We start from the raw sequence: 23596 nt of genomic DNA, 5'->3' as shown, positions 1-23596 counted from the left end.
AAGGTTTGACGACGACATAGGTTAGTAATGGTATGGCAGTTCAATTTCTTCATTGGGGCGCAAAATGTAGATTGATTGATTTGTATGTACATATCTTAAATAGATTTACATCTCGGATTGTAATCTGATATTATCTCTTACAGATATATAATATCGAATAATGAATATATTTATTGAATTTGATTAAATATTATTATGCGTTTTTATAATGGTGTTATAATTTTGTTTTTCAGAGCGCGTCGGAGACTTCGGCGGGTGCGGGTGGCGGCGGCTCGTCCGGCGGCAGCGCCAGGGTCTCCTCGAGATCGAGGGCGTCTGAGGAGCCGCATATTGGTGAGTACCACATATTAGTATTAGTATTACCATTGTGTTGGTACGCGCACCGTCAATACTTTATATCGGTGCATTACCACTTGAAGAATTACTGAGTGTTTAAAAGACACGAGACTCATTAGAAAAGTAGTTGTAGGGGAGTCGTTAAACACATTCAAAATGTGTTTAACTGGGCTAAGGGACGAGTTGATAAAGGAATTCCATTTATTTTTTTAAATCCTATTAAAAATTAAAGATAAATAAAAAATGACGACCTCCGTGGTCGGGTGGTGTGTACACCGGTTTTCATGGGTACGCCACTCTGAGGTCCTGGGTTCGATTCCCGGCCGAGTCGATGAAGATTACCATTAGTTTTCTATGTTGTCTTGGGTCTGGGTGTATGTGGTACCGTCGTTACTTCTGATTTCCATAACACAAGTGCTTCAGCTACTTACATTGGGATCAGAGTAATGAGTAATTGTTTTGTTAAAAATGAGCAATGGATATATTATTTGTATCAATTACATGATCAAAGATAGGATTTTATATTATCTAAAAATGAGGTGCTTTATTTAATGTCAATTATTTTGAATTAAAGGCAAGTACAAACTCCTGAAAACGATCGGAAAGGGTAACTTCGCGAAGGTGAAGTTGGCGAAACATGTGCCGACCGGTAAGGAGGTCGCGATCAAGATCATTGATAAGACGCAACTCAACCCCGGCTCCTTGCAGAAACTGTTCAGAGAGGTAATTATAACTATCCACTTATACTATGACAAATGTTAAACATGCTGTATAACATACTTTTCTTAGACTAAACTGGATTTTGCATTACGCGACAGCAATAATTATTAGAAATTATACGACGACCTCTGTAGTATAAGATTTTAAATTAACATGGCTATTTTTATTATTAAAGTTATTCATTTCGAGAATACGAATGTATATAAAACATGGTAAATAACCCGATATGAATAACTTTAATAATGACCTCCGGGTTCGATTCCCGGCCGAGTCGATGTAGAAAAAGTTCATCAGTTTTCTATGTCGTCTTGTGTCTGGGTGTTTGTGGTACCGTCGTTACTTCTGATTTTCCATAACACAAGTGCTTTAGCTACTTATATTGGGATCAAAGTAATGTATGTGATGTTGTCCAATATTTATTTAAAATAGGCATTATATTTTATAACGAGACAACCAGTGTATAGCACACCTTGATTTTTAACTTAAAACCGCGTTCGTCTATGAAGGAAAATACCGTCTAAGGTGTATCATTGAAACAGCAAGCTTTAAACTTTCGCCTTAAGAGCAAAGGTATGACGTCGCTCAGTGTAAGCTAATCAATAAATTAATTACTCTCGAGTTCAAGCAGGTACTTCGACTTAACTTTAATTATTGCACCAAATGTTACGTCGATATAGTTTTAAACGCTGTTTCAAATTAACTATAATGTTCAATTGTTAATGCATGTTTCATTAATCGAGTTAAGTGAAGGCTTTGGCACTGGTACTGTTAATAACTTTTCGAGTTTTAATCGATTAAATTAACACTTAATTTATGATTAATAAAATCGTATTATATATTATTTTCGGTAGAAGCTACCTTTCGAATTTCGTACAATTTTTTTGTCAGACGATTATTAATTTATTTGCGAAAGTTTACCAAACCGAATTCAAAGAGTGTGTCGTTTTTTGTTCTAATGTACACAAAAATTTCTACGTTAAATTTGTCGCTCTTATCGTTTTTTTCCTATATCGGCTATTCGTAGACTTCGAGGAAAGTTTTGACAAAAATTCCGTCGTGATAAATGCTCGAGATTCGAGATGGCCCAGTGTTTAGAACGCGTGCATCTTAACCGATGATCGCGGGTTCAAACCCTGGCAAGCACCGGTGATTCATGTGCTTAATTTGTCTTTATAATTCATCTCGTGCTCAGCGATGAAAGAAAACATTGTGAGGAAACCTGCATGTGACAAAATTCATAGAAATTCTGCCACATGAGTATTCCACCAACCTGCATTGGAACAGCGTGGTGGAATATTTTCCAAACCTTCTCCTCAAAGGAAGATGAGGCTTTTAGCCTAGCAGTGGGAATTTACAGGCTGTTGTTGTTGTTGTTTGATAAATGCTCTGCAGGGAAGTAAGAAGTGTTATTGTCATGTATTTATATATGTCTACGTGTCCATACGGTTATAAGCGTTCTGATAGTTTATGTTGATTTGTTCCAGGTTCGTATAATGAAGATGTTGGACCACCCGAACATTGTGAAGCTGTTCCAAGTGATCGAGACGGAGAAGACTTTGTATCTCGTCATGGAATACGCGTCTGGTGGCGAGGTGAGCGAACTATACACGTACTTAGTCGATTGATATGTATAGTCATTCTGTCTCCTTCTTTCTAATGACATGTCAATGATGATGGAAAGAGATAAATATATATTTAATTGAACAGCCGCTATTGAACGTTTGTAAATAAGTGAAGCTAAATCCTTATATTAATTTTTGTCTCACTTTCTATCAATATCCAAAACTTCTATAAAATTGATTTTATTGTACAGATAATTTTATGGTACTTATATTTCGATAAGATTTCGGGCATCGCAAAAACTGCAACGACAAGTTTTTCAAATATTTTTTCTTGTGTTAAAGTATTCTCAATGCGCTCGAAGCGTTATTGAGAATTTACGTGCTTTATTTGCATCGGTTGAAATAATTCCATAGTGTCGTGGAGTGTAATCTAAAACCCGGTTTTTACTCCTGAATGAATGTAATTTCAATTCGTGTTCATTCTTACTTGGTGGTGGTCTGTGTAGGTACCACCCACTCTCCAGTTATTCTACCGCCAAATAGCAGTACTGTTGTGTTCCGGTTTGAAGGGCGAGTAAGCCAGTGTAACTACAGGCACAAGGGACATAGCATCTTAGTTCCCAAGGTTTTAATATTTCTTACAGCGTCATTGTCTATGGGTGATGGTCACCACTTACCATCAAGTGGCCCATATGCTCGTCCGCCAACCTATAACATAAAAAAACAAATAAAAATGTATTGTTCAAAATAAAACTATTATCAATGTCACGCGTCCTTTAAATCGTATGTGCTATTACGCATCTTAAAATTAACATAATCGATTTAAAGGGTGACAGTAAATGAGGCAACGCCGCACGCATGGCCGGTCACCCTTACCCTCGGATATTGGTATAAAATATGGCTTCAGGGTCATGATATCGTATTGAACACATTTAAAACTCAAGTTAACGCATTAAAAGAAATTTTACATTGTCATATAAGATAATTTTTTTGATAATAGTGATAAGGATTCTTTCGTTGATTAGCTTTGTGCAATTCTGTCTAGCAAATATTCTACCGCAGCAAAGCAAACCAAAGCAAGCAGTAATACTTATTATTGTGGTGTCCTAGTCTCTGTCGAGGGTGTTATTACAGGCACAGGGGATTTGATGTCTTAGTTCCCAAGACTAGAGATGAATTAGCGATGTAAGTTTTATCTGTGGATGGAGACCACTATGTGATAGCAAAAACGTATTAAAAATACGTTAATAAAATTAATGTAATGTAATTCGAAATAATGCCTCAACCGTAATGGCTCTTAACAATGTAAAAAATCCCAGGATCGAACCTGACTTTTTGGGCTATGGTCGTCCCCACTCCTAATACAAGTGATAAGCTTAAAGGGAGGGGTAAATAGGTGTATTAGTAATTCCTTAATTAATGTGTATTGTAATTAATTTGAAAGCTAAAGAAATATTCGAAAGATGTTTTAGTTTTGTGTTCAATCTTTTCTAATGATAATTAATAAGTTTCTTCATTATTGTTTCGTTATTGTTGTGAAATTATCATTTGTAAGAATACATCGAGGATTTTTTCTCGGTACAGGTGTTCGACTATCTGGTGCTACACGGTCGCATGAAGGAGAAGGAGGCTCGTGCCAAGTTCCGACAAATAGTGTCAGCTGTTCAGTACTGCCATCAGAAACGGATCATACACAGAGATCTCAAGGTAAGACATGATGGAACCCTGTTTGAGAGGGATAGTTGGATCATTGTTGCACTGATTACTCTTGACTCTGGCTACTATTGAAAGTGCTTTTACTTCTTAAAAAGGAAAATAGTTTTATTGATGTAAAAACATATAACTTTTAATTTAATGTTGTCTTAAATTTTCGCGAATATTACACATTTAAATAAAAATAGTTATAACGGATTTTAATCGCGTATATTAATTATTTTGAACTTTTAGTTGGTTTGAGTAAAACGATTCCAACGCGTAAGGCATATAGCCTTTCGTAACAAATAATGTATAAATATGTTTTTGAACTCAAATTTAAAATGTTCCTGTATACGTGATACACAATTTCAGGCTGAAAATCTCCTGCTGGACGGCGAAATGAACATCAAAATAGCGGATTTTGGATTCTCGAACGAATTCACTCCTGGTGCAAAGTTGGATACTTTCTGCGGGTCGCCGCCCTACGCTGCGCCTGAATTGTTTCAAGGTACTCACATATAGCAAGCAAACTCACATATAGCAAACAATATATAATTGTTTCAACTCACATATAACAAGCCTCTATGTGTCCCAATGCTGGGACGACTATCTATAGATAGACGTATTCTCCTTTTGAGGAGACGGTTCGGAGCTTATTTTACCACTTATCCAATGCAAAATGAACATTTACGATAGTGTGTAAGATATATAAGGGATGCGTCTCCGTCAAATTAATTTGTCAAAACTTTTTTCGACCCACACCATATTATGGACAATAACATAGATATCTAAGTCATATTATTGTTGAATTAACAAAAATCTATGTCATATAATAATCTATGACAATAATCAACGTTTCAATATATGCACTATTATAAATACGCAACGATATCAATAATCACAGAAGTATGCAAGAAAGTCCATTTTAATTTTTTTTTCAATTCTTCAATTTTACAAATTCCAGGCAAGAAATACGATGGACCGGAAGTGGACGTGTGGTCGTTGGGTGTGATCCTGTACACGCTGGTCTCCGGGTCGCTGCCCTTCGACGGATCCACGCTACGGGAGCTGAGAGAAAGAGTGCTACGTGGGAAATATAGGTATAACTATGGTTCTCATAATTATTGACCCGGTGTATCATGTCCATAGAGGATTATTACGCCGGTATTTCAATTTAAGAAGAAAATATAGACAAGATTTGTGTATGCCATTAGGTCTGTATTGTGCTGCTAGCGCTTGAGCAATATGTCTTTATGTATAATACCAAAATATTCCTTCCACTAAAGTCTTTAATTTTACTTGCAAAGTTTTGATAACAGTTTAGTCGACATTAAAATCACAATTTTGGATGATAAATAATTCAAGCTCTCTTTGATGCCTAATGTTTAATTGGCCTTTGTTTTCCTGTGGTTGGACTACTGAGACTGACTATTGTTATTTGATTCGTGTACATTTTACTGTAATCTCGTAATAATTGTGGGTCTAGAAATTATTTAAAAGTATAGTATGACACAAATTACATGTAGCATCGGAAAATGCAATGAAATGAATATAAAACCGATTACAGCCGATTTACACGACCAATAGAAATAGCTCCCTATCGCGCCAGTCGACGCTATTCGTCGCTATAGATTCTCTCGTCAGTTCAACCCGAGAAAATAACTGCATTTAAATCGACGTGTCAAATTGACGAATATATTAGGTCATATGATATTACAAGTTATTACCTTTGTTTAAAGATCATATTCACATCAGAAAACCTTTGTTTAAAGATCATATTCACATAAGGAGTTAATATTGATAATTTGGGATAGCGTACTCCATTCGGATGTGATCGGTTTTACGAATTTTGCCGATGCGACATCTAAGTTGTGTCGTACTATACGTTATAAGAGTCGAGATGGCCGATGATTGCGGGTTCAAACCCAGGCAAGCACCGCTGATTCATGTGCTTAATTTGTCTTTATAATTCATCTCGTGCTCAGCGCTGAAGGAAAACATCGTGAGGAAACCTGCATGTGACAAATTTCATAGAAATTCTGCCACATGTGTATTCCACCAACCCGCAAGGTTCCAAAATCTTCTCCTTAAAGGGAGAGGAGGCCTTTAGCCCAGCAGTGGGAATTTACAGGCTGTTGTTGTTGTTGTTTGTTGTTGTATACGTTATATACGTATAGTACGACAAAAATGACCCTTTATTTAAAATATACACCTTATAAATTACAGAATACCGTTCTACATGTCGACGGACTGCGAACACCTCCTCAAGAAATTCCTGGTTCTGAATCCGGCGAAGCGAGCCTCGCTCGAGAGCATCATGCGCGACAAGTGGATGAACATGGGCTACGAGGACGACGAGCTGCGGCCCTACGTCGAGCCGCAGCAGGACTTCAAGGACCACAAGCGGATAGGTTAGAGGAACATCTCGCACGTAACCCATAACCCATGGCCCATCACGGCCCACGACACTGACACACATGTACCACTCCTTGTAACATCACGCAAACCATGGAATCTAATATCTCATAATTCTAACTCTTTGTCATTATATCTGTTATCATATTGAGAAGACCGCATATCTCTATCTCTTTCGCTCTCGATACAATTGCAGCTGTCTTTGTCTCTCTTGGTTATTAGTAGACAATGATTTGAACTGATTTCAGAGTTTTCTATACGCCGACAAATAATACTTTGTATACTTGTTCAGTGTGAGCAATGATGAAGGCACTATTCCATTGGTTGGCTTAGAAATTATTTAGATCTCGAAGGGTGGTAATGTATTGATTACTTACTTTAAGTGACCAGTCTACTCTTGCTATTTACTTAAAACTTAATTTTTAAATGGACTTTTGAAGTTGTAGATATGAGGTCATTATTTATCTCAAGTAATACAGCGATACAATAGTATTATCATAATATGTACACACGCTAAGCAATTAGACGTATAACACTACAATAACTCATTAGTATATCCATTTATACTCATGTTGTAAGTTTTAAGTAATTTTGAACACTAAACTGCACTAAACAGACTTTATTTTAAATAACCATTCATTGTTAAGAACTTTACCTTCAATTTAATATAACATATGTACATGTGTAATATATATTAAAGACTAATTATAATGCACATAATACAAGTCGCACATAGTGTTAGATTAACAGCTTTTGAAAGCTTTATAAAGTTTTGATTCTATATGAAGCTAACTAACAATGCTTTAGCTATTGACCACTGAATTGGATACTAAATTATTCACATCTTCACACACTAATTAACACAAATTAATTTTTTATACTAATTGGATTTAAAATTGTTTATAAATGGACTCAAGGACGCGTCTATTTTGTACATTTTATATGTACTTTTTGTATGGTTTACTATTATGATTGTTATTGTTAATAATTAAATACATCGTAATGTATCAACTATATGTACTGTACTCTGTTTGTATGAAGTCTGTCATTCATTGTCATGTCAGTCATTCAATTTTAACTTTTGGTTTAAAGTGTAAACAAGTCTGTTAAACAAAAGATAAAAACTAGCATCGATAAAATAAACTATGGATTATTGCTTTGAAAATTTTGAATATTAGGTCTTAAATTAGATTGATAGTTTTAATCAAAATTAACTGAAAAATCTTAATTTTAAACACAATTACTAATATATAAATATATACATGACTATATGGTTTGTGCTTCATGGCACAGATGACCAATATGTGGTAATAAAATGGTGAACCATACATGGAGTATATCTAAAGCTAGGTTATAACAAGATATGTTTTTTATATTTCATGCGTCCCGCTAACGCCCGCCACAGCGCAAGTCGGTACGTGACCGTTACGCGGTACTAATGTTATTTCAGTATAAGTGGTATCCTTATAACTTCCGTCTTCTTTCATGTCTTCTTATATAAATAACTCGTTGTCGCACTGTTGGAGTAGAGATGGCCCAGTGAGCAGAGATGGCCCAGTGGTTAGAACGCGTGCATCTTAACCGATGAATGCGGGTTCAAACCCACGCAAGCACCGCTGATTCATGTGCTTAATTTGTCTTTATAATTCATCTCGTGCTCGGCGGTGAAGGAAAACATCGTGAGGGGAAACCTGCATGTGACAAATTTCATAGAAATTCTGCCACATGTGCATTCCACCAACCCGCATTGGAACAGCGTGGTGGAATATGTTCCAAACCTTTTCCTTAAAGGGAGAGGAGGCCTTTAGCCCAGCTGTGGGAATTTACAGACTGTTGTTGTTGTCGCACGCGGCTTTGCTCGCGGTTTAGAAGTTGGTTGTCATGTGTTAAATAAAAGACATAGGCTATGTCTTTTACTGGAGTTCAAGTTTGCTTCACACCAAATTTCATAAAATTCGGTTCAGCGGTTTGGTCGTGAATGAACGACAGACCGACATAGTTACTTTAACATTTATAATATTATTATAGATAATATATAATAACATATTTTAATAAGTTTTAAAAAGAAAGAAAGAAGAAAAATTTTCACAAGAATATACGATACTTATATTCAATGTTTAGCAATACAGATAAAAAAATCTATATCTGACGTTTAATAGTGTTGCCATTAAAATATTTCGTATATTATTAAGAATTAATTATTATCTTTCTATAACAATTATACATAGTTGTAAAGATATTATTTGTGCGTTTACCATCTTTTAATTTCATATTTTGATATAAGAAGACATTTTATAAGACGGAATTGTTAAACTGTTTTATTTCGCTTACGTGAACGCATGCGTTATTTTTTTATTTCTGCTATATATGTGGTCTCATTTGCTCTTTAATATTATGTCGTCAGTATTATAATTTAGTTCTGCACGATACGTTGTTATATATGATTTTATTTTAATGAATGTATATTTATTTATTTATTACAAAAATGTTTTACATACAAGTGTATACTTTATTTGGTTTATTTTGTTTCTTTAATGTTTAGGTATAATGTGTTGGGATGTTAATTGAAAATATATTCTCCAGTTTCATAGATATGACCTTAGTCAATGATATTCCAATAAACAGATATGTTATACCCAAACTAAACAACAGAAAAAAATGTGCCGCGCCGGGGACCGTTTAGTTTTACATTTCGTTACAAGTAAAAAGGATAGTTTGATAAAAACAATAAGTAAAAGAGATAACTAGATGTTTTAATTACGCAAAACGTATTACTACGTAATTATGATGTATTATAACGTATCACTACGTAAAACAACTAAAGGCAAACGTCCCAATTAGGACGTTTTTTAGTCTTCACTTTTAGCGCGTTAATGACATATCTGTTTATTAGAACATCATTGACCTTAGTAAGATTAAGTGTGAATAAATTTTCAGATACAAAGTTCAACAGAAAAATATCGTTCTCTTAGAGAATATATGTTTATATCATATGTATGATGTATGTTGTTGAATATGTACCTAAAAACAATATTAATATTTTGTTTTTTTGCTTGCAGAGGCGCTCGTGTGCCTTGGGTATAACCGACAAGAAATCGAGTACTCGCTGGCCGAGGCGAAGTACGACGACGTTTTCGCGACGTACCTGCTGCTAGGCCGGAAGAGCACCGACGTAAGTAATAATAATAATAATTAAGGCAATGGCAAGTAGATAACATAAAAATCTTGCCCATTGTAATATCTACAACGGGCGTTGTCCCGAAAACTCTATCGAATAACCTAAATGCCCTGCAAATGCCCTCATCCACCATCAGACTCATTCAGAAAGCAGTTATCCTCAACACTTGCCGTCTCACTCGTAAGTTCTTAGCATTATCAGATCCTTTATTTAAAGGCCGATACACTTGGCTTAGGCTCGTGTATCAGTTCCACTACCCCTCTAAAAGGGAGAAAAAACAGAAGAGAAACATAAATAATAATAATAATAATCTTTATTGACTCCAAGAAATGTACATTAGTCTTAACCTATAATACCTAATTTTACATGATTTTATGTTGACATCGAGGTTAGTAAACACTAGGCGTTTAAACTAGGCCGAGCCTGTATCTTAAACGCTAGACAATTATAGTCTGTTCGCGTTAAGAATGCAGTGAGTTGTCATTCTTTACCGGCCTGACTCCGCCCCCTTTGACCAATCAAATCTTTTCAAATTACAAAGTCAAGTTCACATTTAATAAATTATTAACTGATATTTTTATTTTTATAATTAAAATTTTGTTTATTTATATATTTATATTTAATTTATTCAAGCTGTACACGTAATAATTAATGTAACCTATAGCTACTAGATGACGTTATGTCAAAATATGTAAATTTCTACATCGCGATGGGGAGATTCGCAAACGATTGTATATAGTGTTAAGAATTTTGTTGATTAAACACCCCGATTCGATTTTTTATTTTAATGTGTATTTTTTAAATTAATTATACTTGGTCTTTAAAACAAATAAAATTTGTTGGAATTTTAACACAAATATGCATACACCTTCACCCTGCTGTTAAAAAAGATTTGATTGGTCAAAGGGGGCGGAGTAAAGCCGGTAAACAATGACAACTCACTGCATTCTTAACGCGAACAGACTATAAGTGTCCCGTACCGCCCCGCACGCCCCATACGCCCCGCGGCGCCTGTCGTACCCGCGTAACCTTAAGCTCTTGTGCGCCGGTGCCTCGCAGCCCGAGTCCGACGGCAGCCGCTCCGGGTCCTCGCTGTCGCTGCGCAACGCCGCCGCGCCCGGACAGCCGCCCGCCGCGCAGCCCGCCGCGCACGCCGGTGAGCACGCACGCACACGCACACACGCACACACGCGCACACACACACAGACACACACACACACACAGACAGACAGACACACACAGACTGACACAGACACACACAGACAGACACACACACACACACACACACAGACAGACACACACACGCACACACGGATAGGCTTGTTTCAATTTAATTCGCCATTGGATATTAGCAATTTTATTATTACCGGGTGAGAGCGCTCTGTGCGAGTCCGGTTGAATAGACACCAGTAATACTTGATATTCTCGTGTGATTGAAACTAACTGGTAATTAGTTACGTAGTTGCACGAGGAACATAATGGTTTGCCTCCCAGAGTTCATATCTGGCGTCTATGGGTCGTGCTCTCTTACTACGAGGTGGGCCGTTTTGGTATAAAAAAATCCTGTAATTATTATCGAATTAAATTGAAACAAATTCTATATCTTTACATACATACGAACGAACATGCAACAATTTTGTACACATATAATGAGGGATTAAATTCAGGAATATATAAAAAAAAGCTATGTAAAGTAGGCTTATAAATCGATTATGACAATTATAATTAATAATAATACTGCTTAAAATGTATTCAGTTGAGAACAAATTAAAATAGTATCATATTGATACTATCAGATAGACATTCATACAACAAAACATTTTTATATTTTTCGATGTCAATGGAACAGAATTCAATTGATTTAATATTAAAATGATATTTTGGTGCTATTAACGTATTTCAATGTTATTTGCTAAAGATTAAACTGAACAGTTCACCTTATTTATTGGACTAATTTAGTTTTTTACTAGCGTTTTAGTTGTCTATGAAATGAAGATTTTTTTTTATAATTGTATTCCTGAACGTTTACATTGCGTTAGAGTGTTGCAAGTTAAATTAAACGAAAATCAATCAGCGCCATCTATTGATAATAACTCGTAACTCCGAATCGATACTTATCGCCTTGCTGACATTTTGTTCTCATCTGAATACAGTGTAAGTGCTTAGGGTTTAATGAATTTATTTATTTAATGACAATAAATTAATTTGGGCGAGCTTCATAGCTTATTCTAACAGGACATCTCTGACTCGAGTCAATAATAGTGAGCTATCAGATATCATTTGAGGTCCATTTGTTATAAAACTACGACTCGGAATCGAAGTAGCAACGATCTCAGTCAGACTGTAATTGGTTACATTGTTTAATCGGAATGCGTATGTGTGCTTTCGTTTCCGAACCGTAGTGTTTGTCGCTTTTTATTTTTAATCGTATATTCGTGTGCTTGACGTGCCGTACACCCCACGCAACTATACCGCTACCGTGGCGTCCCTTCGTCTCTTTCACTCGATGTCTTGTTTACTCTTTCATTACTTTCTCTATTAGAATTTTCCGAATCTGTACACTGTTTAAGACGCGTGTGTTTTTAAAGTCTATGTGTGTTAGATGGTCTCTCGGCATGTATTTGTATATTGTAAGTGCGGCGTACGCGTCTACGGCGGTAGAGCGACGTCCCGTAGCGACAAAGCGGTGCCTATAGTCGCGCCGGGTGTGCCCGCCCCCCTCCGACGTGACGGACAGTGCCGCGACACGTCGGCACGTAGTCGGAACAGTACGATCAAACTCACGCGTGATATGTGATGGGAAAGCGGAGACAAGTATGGAACGCTGCCGTATATTTTCTGAAATATACGATGGACTCAAGACTGTTTTAGCAAAAGCTTCGGGGTCGCTCCACTCGCTATCAGTTATGGACGATATAGCTCTAAAGTGATTGGAGTGTAAAAAGTAAAGTAAAGTAACAGCCTGTAAATTTCCCACTGCTGAGATAAGGCCTCCTCTTCCATTAAGGAGAGAGATTGGAACATATTCCACCACGCTGTTCCAATGCGGGTTGGTGGAATGCACATGTGACAGAATTTCGATGAAAAAAGACACATGCAGGTTTCCTTACGATGTTTTCCTTCACCGCCGAGCACGAGATGAATTATAAACACAATTAAGCACATATATATAGTGGTGCTTGCCTGGGTTTGAACCCGCAATCATCGGTTAAGATGCACGCGTTCTAACCACTGGGCCATCTTAGATTGGAGTGTAATAGAATTGAAATCGGTGGGAAATTGCACTGGCAACGTTTTGAGATCGAATTCGGGTCGCAATCGACGGGGACCCCGGGAAGCTTTTGCTAGGACCGGGCGGCAGCTGACGCGCTTTGCGTGCAGGCGCGTCGCCGTCCCACCGCGGCGTGCAGCGCAGCATCTCGGCGAGCGCGCGCCCCGCCGCGTGCCGCCGCGCGTCGTCCGGCGCGGAGGTGCTGCGCGCGCAAGGTACCCCCCCCCACACCCCCCAGACGAACCAACGCCGCATGCCGCTCGAGTTGATACCACCGCCCCCCCCCCCTCCCACACCCCCCCAGACAAACCAACGCTGCATGCCGCTCCCACCGGTCTCGTGCACTCATGACTTTGTTTGTTTTTTTTTTTTTTTTGTTTTTATGGAATAGGTTGGCGGACGAGCATATGGGCCACCTGATGGTAAGTGGTCACCATCGCCCATAGACAGTGGCACAGAGCCCTACCACCAACACCACCACCCATCCACCACCTACCTTGTCTATTCTTGCTAGAATCGAGCTTCGACTAGGTGGAATTTCGTATTCATCGTAACACAAGTGGGTACCCATGTTGTACGTTTAACGCACATTCGTAGCACTCCTAACCTGTCACTAAACATGTCTGTGTTGAATCTCATTAGACCAGTCTAGAACTTAGATGTATTTAGAAGGAATAAGTATTACTTCAACTCTACCGTTCCCTTGTACTGTATCGTATCCCCTCCCCAGATCGCATGTAGTATCTCTCTTCATTCTTGTAGCGTTATCTATCTCGGAGCATGCTGTTGAGTATGTTTGTTCGTTACCCTCATAAAACGAATGGACCAAATTTGATAATACTCTTTTGAAACGAATATTATTATTTTTTAAATCATACCATGTTTTCAACTCGTCGTTCGAGGTATGATGAACATTTTCTGAGTATAGTTTTAGAGGTTTATAATTATTAATGTAGTTGGAGAACCGAATCATACTTTAGTAGGAAATAGATTTCACAAATTTTACCCAGCTTTCATAATAATAGATTCATTGCTTCATTCGTATTAATAGATCAGCTGGGAGGTCAATTGGACAGGTCAATAATTCGAGGCTTTGACATGAAAACGGCTTTGCGACATTAACGCTTATCACTTTTGCCATAATCTAGAGGTTTTAGACATTTCGCTTACTTTTCGAATTGGCTGTAAAATAATGTTGATCGTTTTTTTTTTTTTCAAATTCTTGTATTCTAGGTCTAACCAAACCCCTGGAGCTATTATGTACAGAAGGTTTAATTTTAAATGGTCTTCGATATATATAACTCACTTTAACAATAATGCTAATGGTTCTTTGGTTGTCAAGGTTGGTGGTGTATTGGCGATGTAACGAATGTCCTATATTTCTTACAGCGCCAATGTCGATTGGTACTTGTGATTGGCCAATTGGCCAAGCCACCAACTTTTAATAAATAAAACTAAAAGAAATCAACGAAGCATAATAATTTCTGATATGGTTTTCAAGTTTGATAAATTTTGGGGTAAGTCACTCGCCTTGAACCAACCAACTAGAGCGTACTTTCACGATATACTAATTTAAAATTATCCAATCACATATTTTAATACACCACGTTTTTTTCTTGCATTTTCATCCAATCTGTGCTATCAAAATTTTAAGCCTAGCTCATGAGGAAATTAGTTAAAAGTCGATTACAAAATTTCACCCTTACATATATTATTAGCTTATAAAAACGTGGTAAAGAGCAATATATGATTATTTTTTCCTATGTGGATATTAATGCTTTGTTTTTTTTTCTTCTCGTGCAGGGGTAATGTTCTTGTTTTGATATTACAGTGGGTACGACAACGAGCGCTGCGAATAATACGACGTCAACGTCAACCACCACAACGTCCAATTTCAAAAGACAGGTGAGCTCGTACTGCTTATTCGATTTGATTACCTTTCTAATTTGACATCATATACCTATTTTATTGATATAAATGTCACTGTAAATTAAACTTTAACGCGTCGTGTTTAAGTTGAAAATGTTATTCTTAATTTAATCGTATAATGTCTAGTTCGTTATAGTTTATCTGTGGTACGTGTTGAGTGAATATTTGTTAATGTGCATTATCTATGTTTAATTTCAGAACACAATCGACTCGGCATCCATTAAGGAAAATACGGCGCGGATCGCGCAGATGCAGGTCATTTTTATATATTTGTCTTATATATTTTTCTTTTTTTTATTATTTTATGGAACGTTAATTAATTTGCTCATAATTACAGGTACAGAATACAACGCGACCGACGAGCGCTCAACCGAAACTAGAGCCCCGATCTCGTACGCTGACCAGCGGCGCGCGAAGGACCGAAGCGCACCAGACGCCGCACCAAACTCCGCACCAGACCGCGCACCAGACGGCGCACCAAGCGGCGCCCAAGCTGTCGCCGCCGCACGACACGCCGAGGTAACGGTCGAAATGGTCGCTGTTTTGTCTTGTATAGGTTGTACACCCGTGTAGACTAAGGCTGTTACCTTACTCGCCTCTTACTAACAAACAAATTTCGCTAGTTTACACAAAATTCATTTAATTGTAATAAATATATATTTTTACTAGGACATATATTAACTTTTCTCCTTAAGCGTATAAATCTTATTATATTTATTATGTGTATTTTAAATATATAATCTCATCATAATATGTCACTATCTAAAATTAAATTTTATTTAAAATGTTATACAAAATTATGATATGATGTGTATCTATATCGAGACTTTATATAATTATTAATATTACCCCTCCGAATAAAACGATACACGTGCATGAGGCTGCGACACAGTGGGGGGTAACTAACCGCATGCCATGATTACGGACAGCGCGCAAGCGGGGCCGGACGCCAAGAGTACCGGAAACGGCACGACCGGAGCCGTGCCGGCCGCGGCCGGTACGGTGGGTAAGACGCATGTCAAGAGCGCGTCGATATCGTCCGCTAGCGGAGCCCCGCCCCTGGGGGCGGAGCCCCCGCACAATGCGTCGGCACGGGACCTCGCGCAGCCTAGACCGAGGTACATACTCGTTACGAGTATGCACGTGTTTGAGCTTGCATCCGCTGTATAGAGATATTTTCATAAGATTGGGAATTTTCCTTTAGTATTATTTGCCTTTTAACCAACACTTCTTTAAGATTTTTTTTTTTTTTTTCATTTTCATGCAAGCTGTGAATAGTTGTAAAATTCCCTATCAATCTTTTGTAGTAACTTTTTGTTATTTAACAACGCAAACCGCAAGCGAAAAGCCACTGAGCCTTATCGTGCAACAATCACGTTTGGATTTTGGTTTTCTACAACACGGACACACAGCTTTGATTATGTATTAATGTTGGTCGCACATGTTTTGGTTACACGGCACTCACAAAAATATATCTTTCGTGAAGTCACTGTTATTCTTACAAATTTGATTTATGTTTATATAATTTTGTATGTTAAGATAGAAATATAACAATTAAACATAGAAATTCTGCCACATGTGTATTCCACCAACGCGCATTGGAACAGTGTGGTGGTATGTGTTCCAAACCCTCTCCTCTAAGGGAGGGGAGGCCTCAGCCCAGCAGTGGGAAATTTACAGGCTGTTGTTGTTATGTTAAGATTAAAAAGTGATGTTATTTCGGGATACTTGTAAATAATAATATACTACAAATGCATTTTTAATTTAATTAGAATCATTACAGTATTTGGATAAAACTGACATTGTTTCACAACACTAATTTATTTATATGTTTCGATATTTATTTATATATTCAATATAATTTCACCTTAATTATTCAAGTATCGATAAATATAATACTTGAAAGGATTTCTTAACACGAATATTATTATGTCTAGTATAGATCAATGTTGGGTTAAAATACATTTTCTATGGTTATAGTCTATGGTCTATTTTAGTAACGTTAACATCTACTTCAAAATATTATTTTTTTTTGTTTTATAATAGTTTTTGTTTTTATTATTTGCTGTACAAACTTAGAAATATGTTGTTACTATTTTGTATGTTTGACTTTGCTGTTAATTGATTTATGCTGCATGTTTAGATAATTAGTATTTGTATTAGATCTTGTTCGTAGGTAACGCTTGCCAATAGTGCGATGAACTATAAATGGCAAAGAGTAAGGTCGGCAAAAAAATATTTTTATTAAAATAATGTTTTATCTATTAATGATGACATTTGATTTTTTTTTCTGTTTGTTTTGTGTTGTTTCGGTAATTCAAGTTAAAGAAAAATGTTATGCTTAATTTGAATGAACAAATATGCTAATAGTGAACGAGAGAGTTGGTCGTTTTAAATCTTTTTAGTGGTACTAACCACACGTATTGCTGTATATTATAATGTAAATGAAGATTTATTTTTTAAACAGAATATTAGTGTGCAATATTAATTTAAGATTTAAAGGTATCATGAATTACTGCGCATCATGAGTGCTGTCGTAAAAACACTGTTAATGTTATAACAGCATTATAAAAGCTTAACTAAAACTTTTTAGTCGTTTAATTATATATAGATCACTTCTACAATAATCAAACAACTGTGTCGTAAAATATCTGAAAAATTTGTAACAAGAAAAGTCTATTTATGAAAACTAATATTTCTTTTTATAAATCTCATAATAATTTATATTATATATTTGGATGACGATTAGCGTTAAGAATATGTGATGAACTTAAGTCGAAAATATATACAATGGATAATATATTGAGCATGGATGTGGACGGATATAGAGGCAGAGGGCGACCAAGGAAACGATGGATGGATTGTGTGAAAGAGGATATGGTTAGAGATAATGTTACTTGTGAGATGACATCTGACAGAGAAGTATGGAAGGAAAAGACATGCCGACCCCAAATAAAATTGGGATAAGGGTAGGAGGATGATTATGATGGATAATATACTGGGTATTTATTTAGATAAAAAATATTAACAAATAGCTAACAGAAATATCGTGGAATAACCAGGCACGATTGTGTCGAAATAGTCTGATGATTCACTTGTTACTGTAACTTAATACTAGGGAGGGAATACTAAGTAGGGATGATAACGGTGAGATGCGTGGTCAGTGACGTCATAAACCTGTAACTGTCGGCAGCCTGAACGCGTCTTTGTCGGGCGCGGGGGGCGCGGGCGCGGCGGGTGCGCGGCGGGACTTCCCCAACCCCTCCATCGTGTTCCCGAGGAACGTGCCCTCGCGATCCACCTTCCACTCAGGTAAGCAACCAACCACCACCATATGTGTTCGCATATCTAGCGTTAAATTGACGACTAAAATGACGACCTCCGTGGTCGAGCGGTGCGTACACCGGTTCTCATGGGTACGCCACTCTGAGGTCCCGGGTTCGATTCCCGGCCGAGTCGATGTAGATTACCATTAGTTTTCTATGTCGTCTTGGGTCTGGGTGTGTGTGGTACCGTCGTTACTTCTGATCTTCCATAACACAAGTGCTTCAGCTACTTACATTGGGATCAGAGTAATGTGTGTGATGTTGTCTCATATTTATAAATTATAATATTAATCACTGTTTTTGAAGTTACTGGTACAATGACTAAACTTGTATTATTGACAAATCTGACTGACACAAATTCGAGTCGAGATGGTCCAGTGGTTAGAACGCGTGCATCTTAACCGATGATTGCGGGTTCAAACCCAGGCAAGCACCGCTGATTCATGTGCTTAATTTGTGTTTAGGTATAATTCATCTCGTACTCAGCGGTGAAGGAAAACATCTTGAGGAAACCTGCATGTGACAAATTTCATAGGAATTCTGCCACATGTGTATTCCCTCAACCCGCATTGGAACAGCGTGGTGAAATATGTTCCAAACCTTCTCCTCAAAGAGAGAGGAGGCCTTTAGTTCAGCAGTGGGAATTTACAGCCTGTTGTTGTTGTTGTTGACTGACACAAATTATTATTTTTGTAAAATAATTATTTGTGTCAGTCAGGGCCTCCACTCTTATGTTGCTCTAAGGCCTTAACGAACTTCTAGCCCATGTCCTATAGCCCTTAAAGCTCGACGGAATCGCTAGGGATGTCTGTTTACGTGTCCGTGTCGTCGCAGGTCAGACGCGGTCGCGCGGCGGCAGCGCGGGCGGCGCGTACGGCGACAGCGGCTCGCCGCACCAGCCTCGGACATCCTTCTTCTCCAAACTCTCCTCGCGCTTCTCCAAACGGTCAGTACCACCACAGACCCCACCACCACACCACCACACGATCACACCCCCCCATTACTTAAGATCACACGTAAACATATCTAATGAGTTGCGAGGAGCAAAAACTCTCCTCGCGCTTCTCCAAGCGGTCAGTACCACCGACCTCACCACCCCACCACCACACCACCACACGATCACACCCCCCATTACTTAAGATCACACGTAAACATATCTATTGTAACAATACATTACATTGTGTATTATATTCATCATGATTACACGTTCGCACGATTATGCGTTAAAGCAGACGCGAGCACACGTTTGCACGTCTACGCTGGTAAATGATTGGTTTACGTTACACATAGATACACGTGTACTAACTACTAATATCGAAAAGAATCATATAAACAAGAATAACAAATTTTTGCTCCGTTAGAATGATTGTAACCAATTATATTACGTTTATATTAAATTAATTTTTTTTACCAATTACTTAAAAAATCATTTATATAAACGCTAATGATTCTTGAATGATAACCTTGATTCTAACAATCGGACCCTTACACTAATATAAATCTTAACTCAAAATATACTAACACAAATCACATACAAATAATCTTTTAGTTACGTAAATCTTTCAAGTAAGTAAATGTTACGGAAAAGTTTGTTAAAAAAAAAAATCGTTTTTGCCTTTTTGCACTCCGATGGGTTCTCTTTCAGAAGCGATATGCCGTCTCTTTCTCTCTTACACGCGTTCTTGTAATCTTATCCTTGTCTCTTTAAAATAATCTAAGTATAACTGGTACGAAAGCGTCGATGTGCATGAGTTATACATCCATAAAACAATTACTATCCTTTCTAAGTTCATACTTCAGAAAGAGATGGCGATATCAAATAAGTTTTTTATCGAGAGAGACAATATCAAATATTTATAGTACAGTTAAATTATTGAAAAATGTATATTTTCCGTAATAATTACTTACATTAAACTGTTTTCTTTACCTCTATCGTAATCATATGTTAGATTTTAACAAATATATTCTTCATAGTGTTGTATATTTTTGTTTATGTGACGTCATAACTTCTGTTTACACTATCCTGTAACGCTATTACGCTTATAAGCTATTACATTGATCCACATTGAGCAGTTTGTGTTACCATTTATACCTCAAATTAACATATTGTTTTAGTATTTTGTACCTTATGTAGCTATATATAAGACTTATATTCATCGTGTATTTAAAGTGCGTTATATAAAGATGGTAACATAAAATGCTATACATAAGAATATCAAGCCATAATATCATTCCACCCCACGCATCGATGTTAGCTGCGCACGCTTCAAGCACCCTTGTAATCATTTTCATTTTACATGCATAGCATCCAATAATAAACATAGACAATTATAAACATTGGCGCCAAGATGGCCGCCGCAATATCTGACCGTTAGATATATATTTTTTAATTGATTAAAAAAGGGTTGTGGAAAAGACTCGTAATAATTCAAATCATAAATAAATGAACAGCATTTGAGCTCATTGTTTCCCAAATATGCACGATTTTTTTTAATTTTATTTTTTTAATTAAAGCCCAAAGCCTGTTCACGTTTTTTTTTTGTTGTAAATAATGTTTCCATTAATAAGTAACACAGTTGTCTGTCAATCTGTCACTTGATTGAATTAACCATTATGTGTCGCTCTGTGGATCATTACGATTGTGTGTTTTTTATATATTATAATATATATTTTTTTCATTTGACATTATTTTACTTGGTGCTCAAATTGTCTCCCTCTAAAGATTCCGAGCTCCGATTATTTTTTAATTTTTTTTTATTATTTTTTTTTTTATTCTTGCGTCAACACAGGGGATGCACGATGCTAAAACCTCCTACCTCCCTTACATTATAGACAAACGCACATCGATTTTATTAACTTCTAAATTGTACCGACTGCGCGTTGCCATTGCATTTATAACCGATTGAAGTAGTCATAGATCAATGCATGATGTACTCCCCTAAATTTTTGAACGCTGATTATTTTTTTTTTTTTACTTATTGCTACCTCGAAGTGTGAGCCGTACAAGCTATGCCACCACGCTTTGATTGTTGTCCTTAGATCTTACCGATAGTGATGAAGTTTCGATGTAAGTATTGCCGGTTCATGCCTCGTCGACCCTGAGGTGTACGGATTTCGTATTTCTATGACACCTCGTGCATCCCCCGTGTTTTTACGAAGGCTAATTTTTTTTTTGTTTTCTCTCTCTCTCTAACCGTACGCTTCTACTAACGTCAGTCGACGGTCGCGATCCGGTTTTCTCCGCTTCTAGTCTATCCACAACCCTTTAACGTTTTAGTCGCAACGTGACGGGCGTTTTTTTTTTTTTTTTATTACGGAGGGAGTGTATAGTATTGTGCATCTGTGTTTCGCGAGAATAAGGGTTGCCGTTGTTCATTTGATATGGCAACCCAGAAGTGACAGCGTTAAATTAATTTAAACAAAAGTGAGCCGGAGCCAGAAGAGGGGGGCGATTCGGCTCGTGATTGGTCGTATCGCTCACCCGTTCCGTTCTACGCAGGTTGAATCAAAATCCATGAGGCTCCGCTGACGTCCGTGAAACGGAGAAGATTTATTTTTTATTATATAATAAGCTAATCTATAGAGAAATATGTGCAAAATTGTTATGCTTAATTTATGAGTTCTGTATGAGATTTTATATAATCTGTGGATTGATTTATTTCACTCAGCGTATTGCGTCGTCGTCCACGACTTAGACACGTATTAGCCCAGTGTGTGAAATGTTATTAAAAGCAATAATTACTTTAAAATAAAAATAAAAAATCATGTTGTTTTCATAACAAGAAATAGACATTTGGGAAAATTCCCACAAACGCGTCAATAATGTAAACTGTATTTTGTATGCGCTGAGTAAATAGATTGATAATGATATTGTTTGCGAATGTGTTAACAGTTGTCTTTATTCACTACGTTAGATATTGTAAGGGTATCTTTAACGACCTATTCGAGTTTGGCTTATCGTATTAATGTTTGTTTTATATCGCGGCGACATATCCGATTTCATGTTGTCTTATTCAAATGAAAATAACACCTGCGTATGTAACAAGAAGGTATATATTTCGTAAACATTTATTCGAACATAGTACGTTTTAAAAACATTCAATTTTTATAAAGAGTCACCCGATTTGTTCGGATTTGTTAGGACATATAAATGTTTAGCTAGAAAGCAAGGAACTATTGAAATTCCAATTTTGAATTTGCTTAATTTATATTGGGTATTAATCTTACTCTCCGTGGAAGGTAATCATCGTTGAGGGAACTGTTAGTCTCGGATGAAAATCTGCGACATTTGATATGATATAAAATACACTAACTCGCATTGGAACAATTTTAAAAACTTCTCAAGTAGAGGAGGCCTTAACTCAGCATTGGTAATACCATCTGGTATTCATTATTACCTATTGTTTGTTTTGTTATTGAATATATATTTACAATTGAAAGATGGATTCTCTTGTTCATTGATTTCTTTTTTTTTTTTTAATGAGAAACTAAGTTATATGAATACGTTTTTCTCTATTTATATATTGTAGGTCTATTTGAATAGGCCAACATGTAATGGATACCTAGTCCCGTCGCGCGTCGCATTTCATCGTAGCTTAAGTGGATACAGTTCATTTGTCGAACGAATTTTGTACATTCCAGGGTTTTCAAGGACATTGGGCCTTCGCGTCGATTGTGTTCTGTAAAAATTGTACAAGAATTAAAAAAAAATTAAAAAAAAAACAAACTTAAAATTTAAATATAGAATACAATCTTACGGGGTCCTGTTTAGCACAAATATTTTTTTTTTTCTTTAAAATATTCGTATTATCATTATGTTTCGGACTCAATCTATATAGACTATGACGACTGAGAAATTATTTTGTATATTTGTAATATTATATTATACAAATTAAGACATTACAATTCAATATATTGCTTTGTATGTGAGCCGTTTTGGATGTTAGAGACTCGAAATAATATAAGTGGAGACTATGATGGGTTATAAAGATTAATGAGTCATATAGAATAAGAGGTGAGGATTTATAAAAACATAGTAAGTACATGCGAAATTGTCGAAGCGACTTGTTGATCACGTGATATATTTAATACACGCGTTATTATCATAATATCCGTAAAAAAGCCTTTACCAATAAAAAATAAATAAAGTGACAATCGCTGTATG

The 23596-nt window shown here is 36.7% G+C and overlaps 1 protein-coding gene across 19 annotated transcripts in view; it reads left to right on the top strand.

The window, feature by feature from the left end:
* The window catches only part of LOC124540859 (serine/threonine-protein kinase MARK2-like), a 167620-nt gene that overhangs the window by 137379 nt on the left and 6645 nt on the right, over positions 1-23596 (top strand). For 15 of the 19 annotated variants that reach the window (XM_047118640.1, XM_047118637.1, XM_047118635.1 and 12 more), the window contains 16 exons: positions 234-333; positions 911-1059; positions 2541-2648; positions 4203-4325; positions 4686-4821; positions 5278-5413; positions 6540-6724; positions 9788-9900; positions 10966-11062; positions 13288-13392; positions 15009-15082; positions 15305-15361; positions 15444-15625; positions 16036-16224; positions 18300-18418; positions 19267-19378. In XM_047118640.1, the coding sequence (XP_046974596.1) occupies positions 234-333; positions 911-1059; positions 2541-2648; positions 4203-4325; positions 4686-4821; positions 5278-5413; positions 6540-6724; positions 9788-9900; positions 10966-11062; positions 13288-13392; positions 15009-15082; positions 15305-15361; positions 15444-15625; positions 16036-16224; positions 18300-18418; positions 19267-19378 (1985 nt within the window). Of the gene's footprint in view, positions 1-233; positions 334-910; positions 1060-2540; positions 2649-4202; positions 4326-4685; positions 4822-5277; positions 5414-6539; positions 6725-9787; positions 9901-10965; positions 11063-13287; positions 13393-15008; positions 15083-15304; positions 15362-15443; positions 15626-16035; positions 16225-18299; positions 18419-19266; positions 19379-21931; positions 23174-23596 lie in introns of those variants that run through there. The other 4 variants (XM_047118632.1, XM_047118633.1, XM_047118639.1 and 1 more) reach the window with 3 other exon arrangements.

The sequence above is a fragment of the Vanessa cardui genome, chromosome 26 (assembly GCF_905220365.1).
Source record: "Vanessa cardui chromosome 26, ilVanCard2.1, whole genome shotgun sequence".
NCBI lineage: Eukaryota > Metazoa > Arthropoda > Insecta > Lepidoptera > Nymphalidae > Vanessa > Vanessa cardui.
The sequence above is the reverse complement of the archived record's forward strand: the minus strand, read 5'-3'. Positions and strand labels throughout refer to the sequence as shown.